Consider the following 19,682-nt stretch of genomic DNA (forward strand, 5'->3'; position numbering starts at 1 on the left):
CAGCTTTGTTTTTAAATTTCTTTGTCAGCCTTAAGACATCACCATAATTAGACATCCTCCTCTGTCTTGATTATAACCACCAATTCTTTTTTTTTCCTTTATCACTGAAACTGCACCTGGCAGTTCCGCAACTCCAAAAATCATTTAATGAACTTTTTTTTCCCAATTCCTCTTTGTATGATGCATGATCATACATTCCAACAGTAGTTAAAGATTTTTATCTCAACTTTCTGGTGGTTGGATTATTGAAAAATCTGACTTTGGTGCCATCCTCTTTATGGCTGTTTAATTGCTTTATTTCATCAGCCTGTGTTTCTGGCTTTCTGTATAACTCTCTTTTTGCTAACATGCACTGATCCTGTATGCTCTGTACTTTTCTAAACTTATATATATCTTCTACTGGGCCTTGAATTTTTGTGATTACTCCATATGTAATAGTGAATATTTTCCTATATGCAGCTTTGCTTAATCCCTTGGACTCGTGTGTTACAGTGTCCCCGGCGATTACTATTTGTGTGTTACGGAGAGAGTTTTACACTCACAATTGCCTGTCTCTTAATCTTTTATATATTTACCATGTACAGTCTTGTGTACACACACTCAGCCTGTGCCAGGTACCCATTTTATTGACCAGTTCATAGAGAAGGATCCGTATATGAGTGGACTGTGTCATAGAGAAGGATTCATATGTGAGTGGACTGTGTCATACAGAGGAATTCATGTGAGTGGACTGTGGACTGACTGCTGTGGCCAGGATTTGAATCTAAGTGGGTTTGATCCCAGGGAGTCCATGCATGCATGGCAGTCAGTAACACTAACCACTGTGTGTGTATGTATATGCACCAATCAGAAGAGGTTTTTGGAGTTATATTTTTATCATGTATGAATGCAAGTCCGGAAGTACCCGCAATGTGACTTGTTCATTTCCAGAATTGGGTTATCTGCCGATGTTGATGTTACTGATACACTGAGCATAATGGTCACTGCTGCAAGGGACTATCACTCAGTTGCTAAGTTGTAGTTACACTGTAAACATAGCTGCATCAAAGATTAGTTTACTGTCATTTGTTTAATGTGGTCTGAGGGTGAAAAAGGATCTGATTTTCACAGCTGAGCATGTATGAATGGAGCAGTCTTCAAAAATGGCTTTGCAAGTATTGCTGACAAAATGTTTAAGGTGCCTGACCTCCTCAGACATTGACAGCATCATTGATCAATCTTGTGCATTGCTTCTTAATGACATGAGGGTAGCAGATGATGAAGTTGGAACACCTTGAAGCAAACCTTGGCTCTACCTTTGAATTTCATGATGTTTGTAGAAAATGTGTTCCAGAGCAATTAACAGAACTGCATAAGCGTTACTGTTTAGACATCTGTATGCAGCATTTGGATCATCATGATAATGAAGGACTTTAGCTTACGAACTGTATTTTCAGTGGGGGCAAGATTTGGATCCGTCATTACAATCTAGAAAGCATATACCAAGGAATTCATCAAAAACACACATTGCCTCTTCCTTCAAAGATGCTCAACACTCAACCATCTGCTGGTAAAGTTATGCTTACAGTGCTCTGGGATTCCCAAGGTCCAACTTTTGAACACTTATCAAGACATGGGAATCATGGTAACCATTGCAGGATATACCAACATGTTGCATACTTATAGTCAACTGAAGCTAGCAATTTAGGCAGAATGTAAGGGAAAGCTGTCATCAGATGTTCTATTGTTGTATGACAATGCCTTCCCTCATACTGCTCACCATACCACAGAATCCCTTTAGCAGCAAACCATATACCCCTGATCTTGTTGCATTGGATTATCATTTGGAAAAGCTATGAGAGGTTATCAAGTTGTCACCGATGACAAAATGCATCTGTGGCTTCATGCACAGCCAAATACCATTTTTGCTGATGGCATTCAAAACTTTGTGTGCTGCTGGACCAAGCACATTGAAAAGCAGGTTGATCATATTGAAAAATAAGATCCATACCAAACTTGTAGTAATTGTGAAATAAAATTGAATTGACCTTGTATATATATGCCAGTGGTTAGCATCAATGACCAGGAGTCAGCACGGGGTTGGACATGCATATATAATTATATATCCTCAACATGGAAGCTAGCCTACCTTCAACCCAAGTGTCATCCTTCTCTTGAGGCTGGTCAATAAATGGTTACCAGGCTTAGGTTGGGATGTGTGCACAAGTGTGTGCATAAATACATGGAAGTAAAGATGCAGTTCATATATACAAGGTTAAGAGACAGGGCAATGAGTGCAAAACTCTATCCATGTCAAACACATAATCACATAATGGTATTAACGGACTCCAAGAACACAATGTACTCATAATCCTCATCCAAGAAACCAGGCATGCTTCCAGATCCACCCTTTCTCTTTTCTTGTTACTACAAACTCAAGACATGCTGTCACATTAATGAATAAGGGCATATGAAGCAGTCATTGAGCTTGATTAGTGGTGGTTGGACCTTTTTTTGTTGCATGGTTCATGGCACCTGGAGTGTGGATGAGCATATGATGTCATTTAGATGGCTGTAAAGTTACCCTTAACTAAATGGTATATTTTTGTCCAAATTTCATATATACTTCTAATGGCATCTGTTCTTGAGTAATGACTCATCCTGTTTTTTTCTTTAACAGTCTACCTCCAGCACTGATTCTGAATCCCTACCATTTGCAAATGAAAATGCTGGGACTATCAAGCAGCGAGCCTGCCGTCCTCATCCAGGGTTGAGTGTGCTGGATAGTCGGAATTCTCCACATTCCTCTCCACGTTCCTCCCCAGCGCTGCGTCGGAAAGAAACGCAGCCTCCTCTTCGACCAAACCCTGTGGCTGCTACAGATTCTTCTACTGTCCAGTTGACAAAGTCAAATTCAAGGTATTACTATTCTTCTTTCAGAAGATTCTGGGTATGTGTTTCTGCTGTTAAATTTTTTCACATATGATACCTCTGAGCCTTTCATTTTTTGTCTAAGGAAAAATTGTCAGGGAAGAATATATTTCTGCCATCATAAGTGTGGATTTTATATTTTAGCAGTGATGAACTATAGGGATATTATACAAAAAGAACCACCTCAAAAACTTTCTTCAATTATGAATTGTCTTTCTTTAGCCAAGTCCTTTTATTGGGGTGTTAAGTAGTGTAGAAGCATGTTTGTATATTTTTTACTAAATGGTATTCTTCCTTCCATACATTTCAGCATATTACAGGTTCATATTGATGGTGCACTTGCACAGTTCATGCATTATTTATGCATCTGCTGAATCATTTCAAAAATTCCTTTTTAAAGTTTTCAAATGTTTTCGGTGATTCTAGTCACATTAAGATGTGAGATCAATAAGATTAGACAAACACTCTGCATGAGTGCTATGTTCAAAAATTTTTTGCTGAATATGTTGGATATGTTTATGGATGTTCCTCTTGTATCACTGTATTTTCTTGGTGTTTCTTTTATGCAGCATTCTTGAGTAAATGATACAAAACTACAGAAAATGAGAAAATATGGAAATGGCATTCCTGAACTCCTCCAGGAAAGGTTGACAAGGAGGATATATGTGTCAGAGGTGGAGGGAACAAGGAGAAGCGGGAGACCAAATTGGAAGTGGAAGGATGGAGTGAAAAAGATTTTGAGAGATTGGGGCCTTAACATGCAGGAGGGTGAGAGGCATGCAAGGAATAGAGTGAATTAGAACGATGTGGTGTACCGGGGTCGATGTGCTGTCCGTGGACTGAGCTAGGGCATGTGAAACGTGTGGGTTAAACCATGGAAAGGCCTGTGTTGCAGGGGGCTGGAAATCCTCCCCTTCCGTTTTTTTTTATTTTCCAGGGAGTATCATTAATATTTAGGGAGAATAAAAGATGTCTTGGAAGGAGGTAAATAATTTGCAAAAGACAAGAGAACAAATTGGTGAAGCGTCTGGGGTAAACCATGGAAAGATTTGTGGGGCCAGGATGTGGAAAGGGAGCTGTGGTTTCGGTGCATTACACATGACAGGTAGAGACTGAGTGTGAATGAATTTGGCCTTTGTTGTCTTTTCCTAGCGCTTCCTCGTGTGGGGAGTTGCCATTTCATGAGTGGCAGGGGTGGCGACAGGAATGGATGAAGGCAGCAAGTATGAATATGTACATGTGTATATATGCATATGTCTACATATGTATACGTTGAAATTTATAGGTATGTATCTTTGAGTGTGTAGATGTTTATATTAATACATTTGTATGTGGGTGGGTTGGTCCATTCTTTCATCTATTTCCTTGTGCTACCTCACTAACGCAGGAGATAGCGACTAAGGGTGATAAAAAAAAAGTATATGGGAGGTGGGCAGATTAGAAAGGGTAGTGAGTGTTTGGATGGATAAATAAGATTGTTAGTGAAAGAGAGGAGAGAGGCATTTGGATGATATTTGCAGGGAAATAGTGCAAATGAATTGGAAATGTGTAAAAGAAAGATGCAAGAGGTCAAGAGAAAGGTGCAACAGGTGAAAAAGAGGGTAAATGAGAGTTGGGGTGAGAGAGTATCATTACATTTTAGGGAAAATAAAAAGAGGTTTGGAAGGAGGTGAATAAAGTGCATAAGACAAGAGAACAAATGGGAACATTGGTGAAGGGGGCTAATGGGGAGGTTATAACAAGTAGTGGTGAAGTGAGAAGGAGATAGAGTGAGTAGTTTGAAGGTATATTAAATGTGTTAGATGAGAGAGTGGCAGATATAGGGTGTTTTGGTCGAGGTGATGTGCAAAATGAGAGGGTCTGAGAGAATGGTTTAGTAAACTGAGAAGAGGTAGTGAAAACTTTGTGGAAGATGAAAGCCAGCAAGGCTGCGGGTTTGGATGGTATTGCAGTGGAATATATTAAAAAAGGGGGTGACTGTTGTTGACTAGTTGGTGAGGTTATTCAATGTGTGTATGGTTCATAGTGAAGTGCCTGAGGATTGGCAAAGGGGATAGGTGAGTGCTCAAATTACAGAGGTATAAGTTTGTTGAGTATTCCTGGGAAATTATAGGGGACAGTATTGATTGAGAGGTTAAAGGCATGTACAGTGCATCAGATTGGGGAAGAGCAGTGTGGTTTCAGAAGTGGTAGAGGATGTGTGGATCAGGTGTTTGCTTTGAAGAATATATGTGAGAAATACTAAGAAAAACAGATGGATTTGTATGTAGCATTTATGGATCTGGAGAAGGCATATGATAGAGTTGATAGAGATGCTATGTGGAAGGTATTAAGAGTGTATGGTGTGGGAAGTAAGTTGCTAGAAGCAGTGAAAAGTTTTTATCGAGGATGTAAGGCATGTGTACGAGTAGTGATTGGTTCCCAATGAATGTCGGTTTGCTGCAAGGGTGCATGATGTTGTGTCTCCATGGTTGTTTAATATGGGCAAGTATGCAGTCTGTTGTGGATGAGAGGGCTTGGGATGTGAGTCAGTTGTTGTTCGCTGATGATACAGTGCTGGTGGCTGATTCAGGTGAGAAACTGTAGAAGTTGGCGACTGAATTTGGTAAAGTGTGTGAAAGAAGAAAGCTGAGAGTAAATGTGAATAAGAGTAAGGTTATTAGGTTCCGTAGGGTTGAGAGACAAGTTAATTGGGAGGTAAGTTTGAATGGAGAAAAACTTGAGGAAGCGAAGTGTTTTAGATATCTGGGAGTGGATTTAGCAGTGGATACAACCATGTAAGTGGAAGTGAGTCACAGGGTGGTGGAAGGGGTGAAGGTACTGGGAGCGTTGAAAAATGTGTGGAAGGCAATAACATTATTTCGGCGAGCAAAAATGGGTATGTTTGAAGGAATAGTGGTTCCAACAATGAATAGTTGCGAGGCGTGGGCTATAGATTGGGTTGTGTAGAGGAGGGTGGTTTGATTGAGTAAGTAATGAAAGGGTAAGAGAGATGTGTGGTAATAAAAAGAGCGTGGTTTAGAGAGCAGAAGAGGGTGTATTGAAATGGTTTGGCCATATGGAGCGAATGAGTGAGGAAAGAATAACAAAGAGGATATATGAGTTAGAGGTGGAGGGAACGAGAAGCGGGAGACCAAATTGGAGGTGGAAGGATAAAGTGAAAAAGATTTTGAGTGATTAGGGCCTGAACATACAGGAGGGTGAAAGGCGTGCAAGGAATAGAGTGAATTGGGATGATGTGTTATGCCGGGGTCGACATGCTGTGAATGGATTGAACCAGGGCATGTGAAGCATCTGGGGTAAACAATGGAAAGTTTTGTGGGGCCTGGATGTGGAAAGGGAGCTGTGGTTTCAATGCATTACACATGGCAGCTAGAGACTGAGTGTGAACAAATGTGGCCTTTGCTGTCTTTTCCTGGCACTACCTAGTGCAGGGGGATGGGGTGCCATTTCATGTGCATTATACATGACAGCTAGAGACTGAGTGTGAACGAATATGGCCTTTGTTGTCTTTTCCTAGCACTACCTCGCACACATGCAGGTGGAGGGGGGTGTCATTTCATGTGTGGCGGGGTGGTGACGGGAATGAATAAAGGCAGCAATTATGAACTATGTACATGTGTATATATGTATATGTCTGTTGGAAATGTATAGGTATGTATATGTGCATGTGTGGACATGTATGTATATATATGTGTATGTGGGTGGGTTAGGCCATTCTTTCGTCTGTTTCCTTGCGCTACCTCGCTAACGCAGGAAACAGCGACAAAGTATAATAAATAGATAAATAAATTATATATATATATATATATATATATATATATATATATATATATATGTACAAAGGCAAAGGGGATAAGAGTGAGTGCTCAAATTACAGAGGTATAAGTTTGTTGAGTATTCCTGGTAAATTATATGGGAGGGTATTGATTGAGAGGGTGAAGGCATGTACAGAGCATCAGATTGGGGAAGAGCAGTGTGGTTTCAGAAGTGGTAGAGGATGTGTGGATCAGGTGTTTGCTTTGAAGAATGTATGTGAGAAATACTTAGAAAAGCAAATGGATTTGTATGTAGCATTTATGGATCTGGAGAAGGCATATGATAGAGTTGATAGAGATGCTCTGTGGAAGGTATTAAGAATATATGGTGTGGGAGGAAAGTTGTTAGAAGCAGTGAAAAGTTTTTATCGAGGATGTAAGGCATGTGTACGTGTAGGAAGAGAGGAAAGTGATTGGTTCTCAGTGAATGTAGGTTTGCGGCAGGGGTGTGTGATGTCTCCAAGGTTGTTTAATTTGTTTATGGATGGGGTTGTTAGGGAGGTAAATGCAAGAGTTTTGGAAAGAAGGGCAAGTATGAAGTCTGTTGGGGATGAGAGAGCTTGGGAAGTGAGTCAGTTGTTGTTCGCTGATGATACAGCGCTGGTGGCTGATTCATGTGAGAAACTGCAGAAGCTGGTGACTGAGTTTGGTAAAGTGTGTGGAAGAAGAAAGTTAAGAGTAAATGTGAATAAGAGCAAGGTTATTAGGTACAGTAGGGTTGAGGGTCAAGTCAATTGGGAGGTGAGTTTGAATGGAGAAAAACTGGAGGAAGTGAAGTGTTTTAGATATCTGGGAGTGGATCTGGCAGCGGATGGGACCATGGAAGCGGAAGTGGATCATAGGGTGGGGGAGGGGGCGAAAATTCTGGGGGCCTTGAAGAATGTGTGGAAGTCGAGAACATTATCTCGGAAAGCAAAAATGGGTATGTTTGAAGGAATAGTGGTTCCAACAATGTTGTATGGTTGCGAGGTGTGGGCTATGGATAGAGTTGTGCGCAGGAGGATGGATGTGCTGGAAATGAGATGTTTGAGGACAATGTGTGGTGTGAGGTGGTTTGATCGAGTGAGTAACGTAAGGGTAAGAGAGATGTGTGGAAATAAAAAGAGCGTGGTTGAGAGAGCAGAAGAGGGTGTTTTAAAGTGGTTTGGGCACATGGAGAGGATGAGTGAGGAAAGATTGACCAAGAGGATATATGTGTCGGAAGTGGAGGGAGCAAGGAGAAGAGGGAGACCAAATTGGAGGTGGAAAGATGGAGTGAAAAAGATTTTGTGTGATCGGGGCCTGAACATGCAGGAGGGTGAAAGGAGGGCAAGGAATAGAGTGAATTGGAGCAATGTGGTATACCGGGGTTGACGTGCTGTCAGTGGATTGAATGAAGGCATGTGAAGCGTCTGGGGTAAACCATGGAAAGCTGTGTAGGTATGTATATTTGCGTGTGTGGACGTATGTATATACATGTGTATGGGGGGGGTTGGGCCATTTCTTTCGTCTGTTTCCTTGCGCTACCTCGCAAACGCAGGAGACAGCGACAAAGTATAAAAAAAAAAAAATATATATATATATATATATATATATATATATATATTTATTTATTTTGCTTTGTCGCTGTCTCCCGCGTTAGCCAGGTAGCACAAGGACACAGACGAAAGAATGGCCCAACCCACCCACATACACATGTATATACATACACGTCCACACGCACAAATATACATACCTATACATCTCAATGTACACATATATATACACACACAGACATATACATATATACACATGTGCATAATTCATACTGTCTGCCTTTATTTATTCCCATCGCCACCTCGCCATACATGGAATAACAACCCCCTCCCCCCTCATGTGTGCAAGGTAGCGCTAGGAAAAGAACAAAGGCCCCATTCGTTCACACTCAGTCTCTAGCTGTCATGTAATAATGCACCGAAACCACAGCTCCCTTTCCACATCCAGGCCCCACAGAACTTTCCATGGTTTACCCCAGACGCTTCACATGCCCTGGTTCAATCCATTGACAACACGTCGATGGTATTGCAGTGGAAGTTATTAAAAAAGGGGGTGACTGTATTGTTGACTGGTTGGTGAGGTTATTTAATGTATGTATGACTCATGGTGAGGTGCCTGAGGATTGGCAGAATGCGTGCATAGTGCCATTGTACAAAGGCAAAGGGGATAAGAGTGAGTGCTCAAATTACAGAGGTATAAGTTTGTTGAGTATTCCTGGTAAATTATATGGGAGGATATTGATTGAGAGGGTGAAGGCATGTACAGAGCATCAGATTGGGGAAGAGCAGTGTGGTTTCAGAAGTGGTAGAGGATGTGTGGATCAGGTGTTTGCTTTGAAGAATGTATGTGAGAAATACTTAGAAAAGCAAATGGATTTGTATGCAGCATTTATGGATCTGGAGAAGGCATATGATAGAGTTGATAGAGATGCTCTGTGGAAGGTATTAAGAATATATGGTGTGGGAGACAAGTTGTTAGAAGCAGTGAAAAGTTTTTATCGAGAATGTAAGGCATGTGTACGTGTAGGAAGAGAGGAAAGTGATTGGTTCTCAGTGAATGTAGGTTTGCGGCAGGGGTGTGTGATGTCTCCATGGTTGTTTAATTTGTTAATGGATGGGGTTGTTAGGGAGGTGAATGCAATAGTTTTGGAAAGAGGGGCAAGTATGAAGTCTGTTGGGGATGAGAGAGCTTGGGAAGTGAGTCAGTTGTTCGCTGATGATACAGCGCTGGTGGCTGATTCATGTGAGAAACTGCAGAAGCTGGTGACTGAGTTTGGTAAAGTGTGTGAAAGAAGAAAGTTAAGAGTAAATGTGAATAAGAGCAAGGTTATTAGGTACAGTAGGGTTGAGGGTCAAGTCAATTGGGAGGTGAGTTTGAATGGAGAAAACCTGGAGGAAGTGAAGTGTTTTAGATATCTGGGAGTGGATCTGGCAGCGGATGGAACCATGGAAGCGGAAGTGGATCATAGGGTGGGGGAGGGGGCGAAAATTCTGGGAGCCTTGAAGAATGTGTGGAAGTCGAGAACATTATCTCGGAAAGCAAAAATGGGTATGTTTGAAGGAATAGTGGTTCCAACAATGTTGTATGGTTGCGAGGCGTGGGCTATGGATAGAGTTGTGCGCAGGAGGATGGATGTGCTGGAAATGAGATGTTTGAGGACAATGTGTGGTGTGTGGTGGTTTGATCGAGTAAGTAACGTAAGGGTAAGAGAGATGTGTGGAAATAAAAAGAGCGTGGTTGAGAGAGCAGAAGAGGGTGTTTTGAAATGGTTCGGGCACATGGAGAGAATGAGTGAGGAAAGATTGACCAAGAGAATATATGTGTCGGAGGTGGAGGGAACGAGGAGAAGAGGGAGACCAAATTGGAGGTGGAAAGATGGAGTGAAAAAGATTTTGTATGATCGGGGCCTGAACATGCAGGAGGGTGTAAGGAGGGCAAGGAATAGAGTGAATTGGAGCGATGTGGTATACCGGGGTTGACGTGCTGTCATTGGATTGAATCAAGGCATGTGATGCGTCTGGGGTAAACCATGGAAAGCTGTGTAGGTATGTATATTTGCGTGTGTGGACGTATGTATATACATGTGTATGGGGGTGGGTTGGGCCATTTCTTTCGTCTGTTTCCTTGCGCTACCTCGCAAACGCGGGAGACAGCGGCAAAAAAAAAAAAAAAGAAAAAAAATATATATATATATATATATATATATATATATAATGCAAGGGTTTTGGAAAGAGGGTCAGGTATGAAGTCTGTTGGGGATGAGAGAGCTTGGGAAGTGAGTCAGTTGTTGTTCGCTGATGATACAGCACTGGTGGCTGATTCATGTGAGAAACTGCAGAAGCTGGTGACTGAGTTTGGTAAAGTGTGTGAAAGAAGAAAGTTAAGAGTAAATGTGAATAAGAGCAACGTAATTAGGTACAGTAGGGTTGAGGGCCAAGTCAATTGGGAGGTAAGTTTGAATGGAGAAAAACTGGAGGAAGCAAAGTGTTTTAGATATCTGGGAGTGGATCTGGCAGCGGATGGAACCATGGAAGTGGAAGTGGATCATAGGGTGGGGGAGGGGGCGAAAATCCTGGGAGCCTTGAAGAATGTGTGGAAGTCGAGAACATTATCTCGTAAAGCAAAAATGGGTATGTTTGAAGGAATAGTGGTTCCAACAATGTTGTATGGTTGCGAGGCGTGGGCTATGGATAGAGTTGTGCGCAGGAGGATGGATGTGCTGGAAATGAGATGTTTGAGGACATTGTGTGGTGTGAGGTGGTTTGATAGAGTAAGTAACGTAAGGGTAAGAGAGATGTGTGGAAATAAAAAGAGCGTGGTTGAGAGAGCAGAAGAGGGTGTTTTGAAATGGTTTGGGCACATGGAGAGAATGAGTGAGGAAAGATTGACCAAGAGGATATATGTGTCGGAGGTGGAGGGAACGAGGAGAAGTGGGAGACCAAATTGGAGGTGGAAAGATGGAGTGAAAAAGATTTTGTGTGATCGGGGCCTGAACATGCAGGAGGGTGAAAGGAGGGCAAGGAATAGAGTGAATTGGATCGATGTGCTATACCAGGGTTGACGTGCTGTCAGTGGATTGAATCAGGGCATGTGAAGCGTCTGGGGTAAACCATGGAAAGCTGTGTAGATATGTATATTTGCGTGTGTGGACGTATGTATATACATGTGTATGGGGGTGGGTTGGGCCATTTCTTTCGTCTGTTTCCTTGCGCTACCTCGCAAACGCGAGAGACAGCAAAAAAAAAAAATATATATATATATATATATATATATATATATATTATCCCTGGGGATAGGGGATTAAGAATACTTCCCACGTATTCCCTGCGTGTCGTAGAAGGCGACTAAAAGGGGAGGGAGCGGGGGGCTGGAAATCCTACCCTCTCGTTTTTTTTTTAATTTTCCAAAAGAAGGAACTGAGAATTGGGCCAGGTGAGGGTATTCCCTCAAAGGCCCAGTCCTCTGTTCTTAATGCTACCTCGCTAACGTGGGAAATGGCGAATAGTTTAAAAGAAAAGAAAAAAAAAAATATATATATATATATATATATATATATATATATATATATATATATATATATATATATACTATCCCTGGGGATAGGGGAGAAAGAATACTTCCCATGTATTCCCTGCGTGTCATAAAAGGCAACTAAAAGGGAAGGGAGCGGGGGGCTGGAAATCCTCCCCTCTCATTTTTGATTTTCCAAAGGAAGGAACAGGGAAGGGGGCCAAGTGGGGATTTTCCTCAAAGGCTCAGTCCTCTGTTCCTAAAGCTACCCCGCTACTGCGGGAAATGGCGAATAGTATGAAAAAAATATATATATATATATTTTTTTTTTTTTTTTTTTTTCCATACCATTCGCTATTTCCCGCGATAGCGAGGTAGCGTTAAGAACAGAGGACTGGGCCTTTGAGGGAATATCCTCACCTGGACCTCTCCTCTGTTCCTTCTTTTGGAAAAAAAAAAAAAAAACGAGAGGGGAGGATTTCCAGCCCCCCGCTCCCTTCCCTTTTAGTCGCCTTCTACGACACGCAGGGAATACGTGGGAAGTATTATATATATATATATATATATATATATATATATATATATATATATATATATATATATATTTTTTTTCAAACTATTCGCCATTTCCCGCATTAGCGAGGTAGCGTTAAGAACAGAGGACTGGGCCTTTTTCGGAATATCCTCACCTGGCCCCCTCTGTTCCTTCTTTTGGAAAATTAAAAAAAAAACGAGAGGGGAGGATTTCCAGCCCCCCGCTCCCTCCCCTTTTAGTCGCCTTCTACGACACGCAGGGAATACGTGGGAAGTATTCTTAATCCCCTATCCCCAGGGATAATATATATATATATATATATATATATATATATATATATATATATATATATATATATATATATATATATTATCCCTGGGGATAGGGGATTAAGAATACTTCCCACGTATTCCCTGCGTGTCGTAGAAGGCGACTAAAAGGGGAGGGAGCGGGGGGCTGGAAATCCTCCCCTCTCGTTTTTTTTTTTAATTTTCCAAAAGAAGGAACAGAGGGGGCCAGGTGAGGATATTCCAAAAGAGGCCCAGTCCTCTGTTCTTAACGCTACCTCGCCAACGCGGGAAATGGCAAATAGTTTAAAAGAAAAGAAAAGAAAAATATATATATATATATATATATATATATATATATATATATATATATATATGTTTTTTTCATACATATTCGCCATTTCCCACGTAAGCGAGGTAGCATTAAGAAGAGAGGACTGAGCCCTAAAGGGAATATCAGTACTTGGCCCCCTTCTCTATTCCCTCTTTTGTAAAATTATAAAACAGGAGGGGAGGATTTCCAGCCCCCTCCCCTTTTAGTCACCTTCTATGACACACAGGGAATACGTGGGAAGTGTTCTTTCTGCTCTTTCATGTATTTCACCATATCTTCAGACTTTTCCATTGTTTACCCCAATTGTTTCATGTGCTCTGGTTCAGTCTATTGATTGCATATCGCCACCAGTATACCACATCCTCCAGTTCACTGTGTTCCTCAAGCATGGTCAGGCCTCAATCACTCAAAATCATTTTCACTCCACCCTCCCCCTTCCAGTTTGTTCTCCTGCTTCTCCTTGTTCCCTCCACCTTTGACACCTACATCCTCTTTGTCAACCCTTCCTCACTCATTCGTTCCATATGTCCAAACCATTTCAACACACCCTTTTCTGCTCTCTCAACCATACTGTATTTATTCCTTTCACACACTTTTCCAAATTCAGTCACTAACTGCCACCAGGGCTGTGTCATTGGCAAACAACAATTGTCTTGCTTTCCAGGCCCTCTCATCTCCCAACTTGCCCCTCTCTCCAAAACTCTTGCATTTACCACCCTAACCACCCCATCCATAAACAAATTAAACAACCATGGTGACATCACACACACATTCATAAAAGTAAACACCCGATACACACATCCTCTACCACTTCTGGAGCCACATTGCTCCTCCCCAGTCTGATGCTCTGTACATGCCCTCACCTTTTCAAGTAATACCCTCCCGTACAATTTTCCAGTATACTCGACAAACTTATGCTTTGTAGTTTGAACACTCATCTTTATCCCCTTTGCCTTTGTACAATGGCACTATACTTGCATGTCACCACTCTTGAGGCACTTCACTGTGATCCATACATACATTTATTATCCTTACCAACCAATCAACAAGGCATTTACCCCCTTTCTTAATATATTCGACTGCAATACCATCCACTCCCTCTGCCTTGCCAAATTAAATCTCCTGAAGGCTTTCACCACCTTTTGTCTTCACCTCCCTGACTTTGTCTCTTCACCAAACCACCCTCCTTGACTATCTCACTTCGCACACCACCCTAACCAAAACAATCCTTCAAATTACTTGCTCCATCACTACCTGTATTCACTTCCCCCCTTCATCGGTTTGTTCTCTTGTCTTTTGCACATTACTTACCTCCTTCCAAGACATCTTTTATTCTCCCTAAAGATTAATGATACTCTTTCAGCCCAACTCTTATTTGCCCTCTTTTTCAACCCTTGCACCTCCTGCTGCTTTCTCTTATACATCTCCTGGTCCTTTGCACTCCTTTCTTGTAAGTACTGTCCAAATGCCTCTCTTTTCTCTTTCACTGTCAACTTTACTTCATCATCCCACCACTTACTATTCTTTCTAATCTGCCCTCCTCCCACGTTTCTCCTCATCCCACCACATACTATCCTTTCTTATCTGCCCACCTCCCACCTTTTTCATGCCACATGCTTCTCTTGCACATGCCATCACTGCTTCCCTAAATATATCCCATTCCTCATCCACTCCCCTCACTTCATTTGCTCTCACCTTTTGCTATTCTACACCCAGTCTCTCATGGTATTTCTTCACTCAAGTCTCCTTTCCCAAGCTCACTTATTCTCACTGTTCTCTTCTCCCCAACATCCTCTCTTATTTCTTGAAAACCTTAACAAATCATCACTTTTGCCTCCTTAAGATAGTGATCAGACATCCACCAGCTGCCCCTTTCAGCACATTTACATCCAAAAGTCTTTCTTTTACACACCTATCAATTAATACGTAATCTAGTACTACCCGTTCACCATCTCTTCTACTCATGTATGTATACTTATGTATATATCTCTTTTTATACCAGACATTCCCAATCACCAGTCTTTTTTCAACACACAAATCCCCAAGCTCTTCACCATTCCATTCACAACATTGAATAGCTTATGTGCAATAATGTGATCATATACATGTTTTTATTGCATACTAAAAAGTTCACTTTTCCACAGTTCTCCTGATGGCACAGGTGATGTTCTGAATGACATTGGAAATATGCTAGCCAACCTGACTGATGAGCTGGATGCAATGCTGGAGCAGGAAGTCATTCTCAAGAACTGAGTACATAGGACCTACAATTAATTTTCATTTTATTATTTCTGAAAACATCCATTGGTCCTTGTAATTACTTTTGGTGCTTGTAGCACAACCTCCCAGATATTTCAGTATAGTGTTCATTTTAGAAAAAATATATTCCTATTAGAGGCTATATCAGTAAATTTTTGATGCCCAAGTTTAGAAAGAATCCCTTCTGGAAATAAGGGTAAGTGAATTAATAGTAGGTTATTAATGGTGTCATTAGAAGTTAATTATTATCTAACTCTTAATGGTGACATAGCCAATAAACTGGATTCCAGCTCTAGTTCAGCAGATCTTGACAACATAATCTGAATCAGAATTTCCTTTGTCAGTCTTGATAATGGATTTAATAGCAGATTGAATACAGTTCATCAAAGGTAATGTAAAAACAGATAAAAGGTTAACCTGCTCTTTGAATTGATGATTAATGGTTTCTTATTTAGACTGACAAAAGATCTTTTAGGGACAGTGATTAATATGTTGGATTAATTATGAATGTAGGAAACTTGCTGCAGAGTAGTTATTTGTATTTGTGTGAATATGTGACACAAAGCCCATAAGCAAGTGTCAGTCTGTAGATTGAAAATGTACTTACAGTGTCATTAATCCATTTGCAACATAATGCAGGCATATGTAATGTGATCTCAAAAGCACTTGTGTGTTGTCATACCTTACACATGCTATTCAGTAACTACATATAACGCAACTGTTGAGGCTAAGTAAAACCATAGGATAAATGCTGTATTTTGTGTAACTGAAAAGGTTTTTGTGCTATGCCATGTGGGAATAGGAGATAGAGTAGAAGGGTAGACACATCTGTCAGCCATAAACCAGACAATCATGAAACCAACCACACTTAGTCTTTTTACGTATGGTTTCATCACTGTTGCTTTAGGACGCTTATTATGATTAAAAACTGTATGTACTGGTATTGGTTGAGAATTTTAAAGTTATACTAACAGATTCAGTTAAGAAACATTTCTTGCCCAAGTACTTATAAGTTTTCAGTCATTTTGAAGAATTATGTGTAAATTTACCTGGAGGCAAATCATCATAGTTTTAAATCATGTGTAAATCCTAAAAATAAGACTTAGGGGGTGGTGGCATCTTCTGAAAACAGTAGTCTTGTACTCCCCCTAATTTTGAGGACTGTGATTGGTACCTTTAAATGAGCTTCCTATCTTGGGCTCAAATATATTTTTATTTCATGGCATCATAGTCAAGTAGATAATAGTAGGTAGGTTAGGACCAGAATAGTTGTGCTCTGTCCAGTCTCGTCCATCTGAACCCTGGAAGATATTTGTTACCCAAGAAGGGAGTGGTACAAATTTTACATATTTTTTAGCAAAGTCTGCCCATGTTGATGTGATAATTTGGACTCCCTTGATGTTCCTGAGCAGAACCCACAAATGCTAATTTTATTTGATTTAGATAGCAAGTGTTGTGTGGTATCATGTAATTCCTCCTTGCTACTCATCTTAACCTATGATTAAAGCACAATTTATGTTTTTCATATATAAATATATATACTAGTCACTTATACTGGCATGACTGCTGCATTAAGTGATAATATGTAACTTGTAATTGGGGTAGGAAATATTTTGTTTATTTTCTGTGTAAATATATTATGTACAGACCATGTAAATACTAGGTATGAGCCACAGACCATGTTTATTGATTATCGTATGTGTCACCATCATTTATCTGGAGTTGGGTTTTCAAGAGGCACAGTTTTTAATGAGGGGATTTTTGTCCAAAAGGCTTAAAACTCATGTATATGGTTGTGCCACATATGGTTTTCAGTTCGTCAGTCTCGGTGAGCTTTTGCAAGATGAAAGCTCATATTGAGGGAAAATATCCTTTTAGGTTTTTCACAGTGGTTAAAGTGAGGCAGGTGCTGAGTAGCATTTGCAGTGATAGTATAAAATACCTTTGGCATCCCATTAGGGCTAAAATTTTAATTTCTTTTCAGTAGGAATGTCAGTTGGCTGCTAGCCAAAAATATTTTAACCATCCAAACTCTGGGGAAGCTGTGCTGAAGGTGAACTTCTACATATAACATTTCATTGAGTTTTTTTGCATCATCCACTCAATTTTCACTTGTTGCACTGTATTGGCAACCAGCAGATTCATTGGGGTTTATTTAATTGAAATGAAGGCAGTTTTAAAATGAGCTACTATTATTTCAGAAGTGTGCACAGCTGAGATGGAATTGACAGATTGCTGTCAAAATAATGTTTATATAATATAAAGGTGTTTGTTTTTTAAACAAAACACCTTGGAGAAAATGTATATATATAAATATTGTTTAAGGGTCTAGTTCAAACCTAAATCAGTTGCAGATGTGCAAAATGTTATAACTTATGTGAATAGCTAAGTGACCTGATCAATACCAGAGATGTGCTAGGTCGGACATGTGGTTGTCAGTTTTGATTATACACCGTAAGCTCCTCACATTATATTATCTCAAGCAATACTGCATATCATCATGAGATGTTTTCTTTACCTTGTTTAATGTATGTGATATTTCTTAGCCAAACACATAAAGCATAAATGTTACAATGCCACCATAGTAATATTAGGCTTGTGACACTGTATTTGTGGGTTTTTATTGGAGTTAATAATTTTGTACATGAGGCATATTAGATAGTAATTTTAATGGATTCAATATTCCAGTTATTGATGAAATAAAGATGCATACCTGCCAATATTGTGACAGCCGCTGTCAGCCTCTGCATCTTTTGTGCTAGAGTCAGTATGATTTTTTCTTTATTGTATGTACATGATATATCTTAATTACTATCAAGAATTATAACCATTAGTGTTTTCATGAAAATTTTTCATTTAATCCTTATGTTAGATTAATGGTCTATCAAGCTCAATAGGGAAACTGTGTGTGTGTGTGTGTGTGCGCGCGCGCGTGTGTGTGCGTGTGTGGGGGCCTACGTGCATGCGTATGAGATTGAGAGAGATATCACTTATTTCAACAAAATAGAGATTATACCTCAACTGTCTTACAAAGTTGTAAATTCCTGTATGCCTATCTGTATCTCTGATCCCTGTTCCCTCTGGAAACACCGATCAAGAGGTAGTCATAGCAAGTCTCTCCACTTAACCCTGTCCTTACATTCCTCCCATTATTCCACCTTTTTTTCTCTCTCTGGGACTCTTCCAGTCTATTTCCCCATGTCACAGGTGACATTTTTTGTGTGTGTAAGGTGGCATATTTTAGGAATAAAAAAGTATCAAGGAAGGCAGTACGTACATAAATGGATAAAATTGGATGAAAAACAAGGCAAGAGGTGTTACTTACGTAATACTATGTCATAGCTGGCTGTGGGAGGAGGGGAGAAGTAGCAAGGGAGGAGTTGGGGTGGGCAGCTTATCAGGTGTGCCTGAGACTTTTGTTTTCACATTTATTTATACATTTATGTACAACTGCTATGTACATCTATTTACATGTCAGAGATGCCGCATCACCCAGTTTTACTATACAATTACAATGCAAAAGGGCCCTATATTATGCAACATTGCCTGTCTACTACTGTACAAATGCTAGATAACAGCTAATACTGGTGCTGACTGTGGATGGGCGAGCAAGAGTAGCTGTTTACAGGAATGGGTAGACAGAGGTCATGATAGTAGATGACAGCGATGCCTCATCGCCAAAATTATAAAACAATTACGATGCAAAATAGCCCAAAATTGCCTGGCTTCTACTGTATGAATATTAGGTAACATTGCCTGCCTCTAATGGGTTTAGTGTATCATCATGCACTCTCCTCTCAAATTCATCTTGCATTCCCTGTCATACCACATCTCTCGTACACCCCCTCATTTCTTTCATCGTTCCATCTAGTCATACCACATGCTCCTCTCAAATAGCTCTTTTCAAGAGCCTAGATTCTTGACCTCTGTGACTCATTCCATGTCCATGTTTTGGCTGAATATGTCAGGATCAGGAGGACTATTCCATCCTTTAAACCTTTCTTCACTTTGATACTTTCTCTGCTACCCTTCATTATTCTATTAAGGGACCCAATGACTCTTTAACCCTTTACTACTATCTCCCTTATCTCTTTTTCCATATCACCAGACTTACCTAAGATATCTCCTAAACACCTGTATTCTCTAACCACTTCCAGTCTTCCCTCACCCATATCTATAACAGGGTTTAGTACACTTTGTTATTTCACTACATAGGGATTTGCAAAATCTATACTTTTACTCTGTTTCCTTTCAAACACTATTACTTTACTTTTACTCACATTTACCCTCTGCAACTCCACAAACAGGCTTGTCAGTACCCACCATACTTCAGCCACTTTCCCTAGTTTCACTTTCACCTCTTGTCACTCCATCCACATACATATATGTTAAAAAGCCACAGTGACATCACACAGCTCTTCCTCACACTATGGATACCGAAACTTTTGCTCGACTCTCCATCCACTCTTACACATGCATTTGCTACTCCAGAGAAGGCTTTCTCACTATTGAAC

The 19,682-nt window shown here is 40.4% G+C and overlaps 1 protein-coding gene across 6 annotated transcripts in view; it reads left to right on the plus strand.

The window, feature by feature from the left end:
* LOC139758841 (uncharacterized) overlaps positions 1 to 18,016 on the plus strand; it is a 557,798-nt gene extending 539,782 nt beyond the window's left edge. For all 6 annotated transcript variants that reach the window (XM_071680695.1, XM_071680691.1, XM_071680693.1 and 3 more), the window contains 2 exons: positions 2,660 to 2,898; positions 15,054 to 18,016. In XM_071680695.1, the coding sequence (XP_071536796.1) occupies positions 2,660 to 2,898; positions 15,054 to 15,162 (348 nt within the window). In that variant the 3' untranslated portion in view covers positions 15,163 to 18,016. The remainder of the gene's footprint in view (positions 1 to 2,659; positions 2,899 to 15,053) is intronic.
* The last annotated feature ends 1,666 nt before the right edge of the window (positions 18,017 to 19,682 follow it).

This window comes from Panulirus ornatus, chromosome 31 (genome assembly GCF_036320965.1).
Source record: "Panulirus ornatus isolate Po-2019 chromosome 31, ASM3632096v1, whole genome shotgun sequence".
Classification (NCBI taxonomy): Eukaryota; Metazoa; Arthropoda; class Malacostraca; order Decapoda; family Palinuridae; genus Panulirus; species Panulirus ornatus.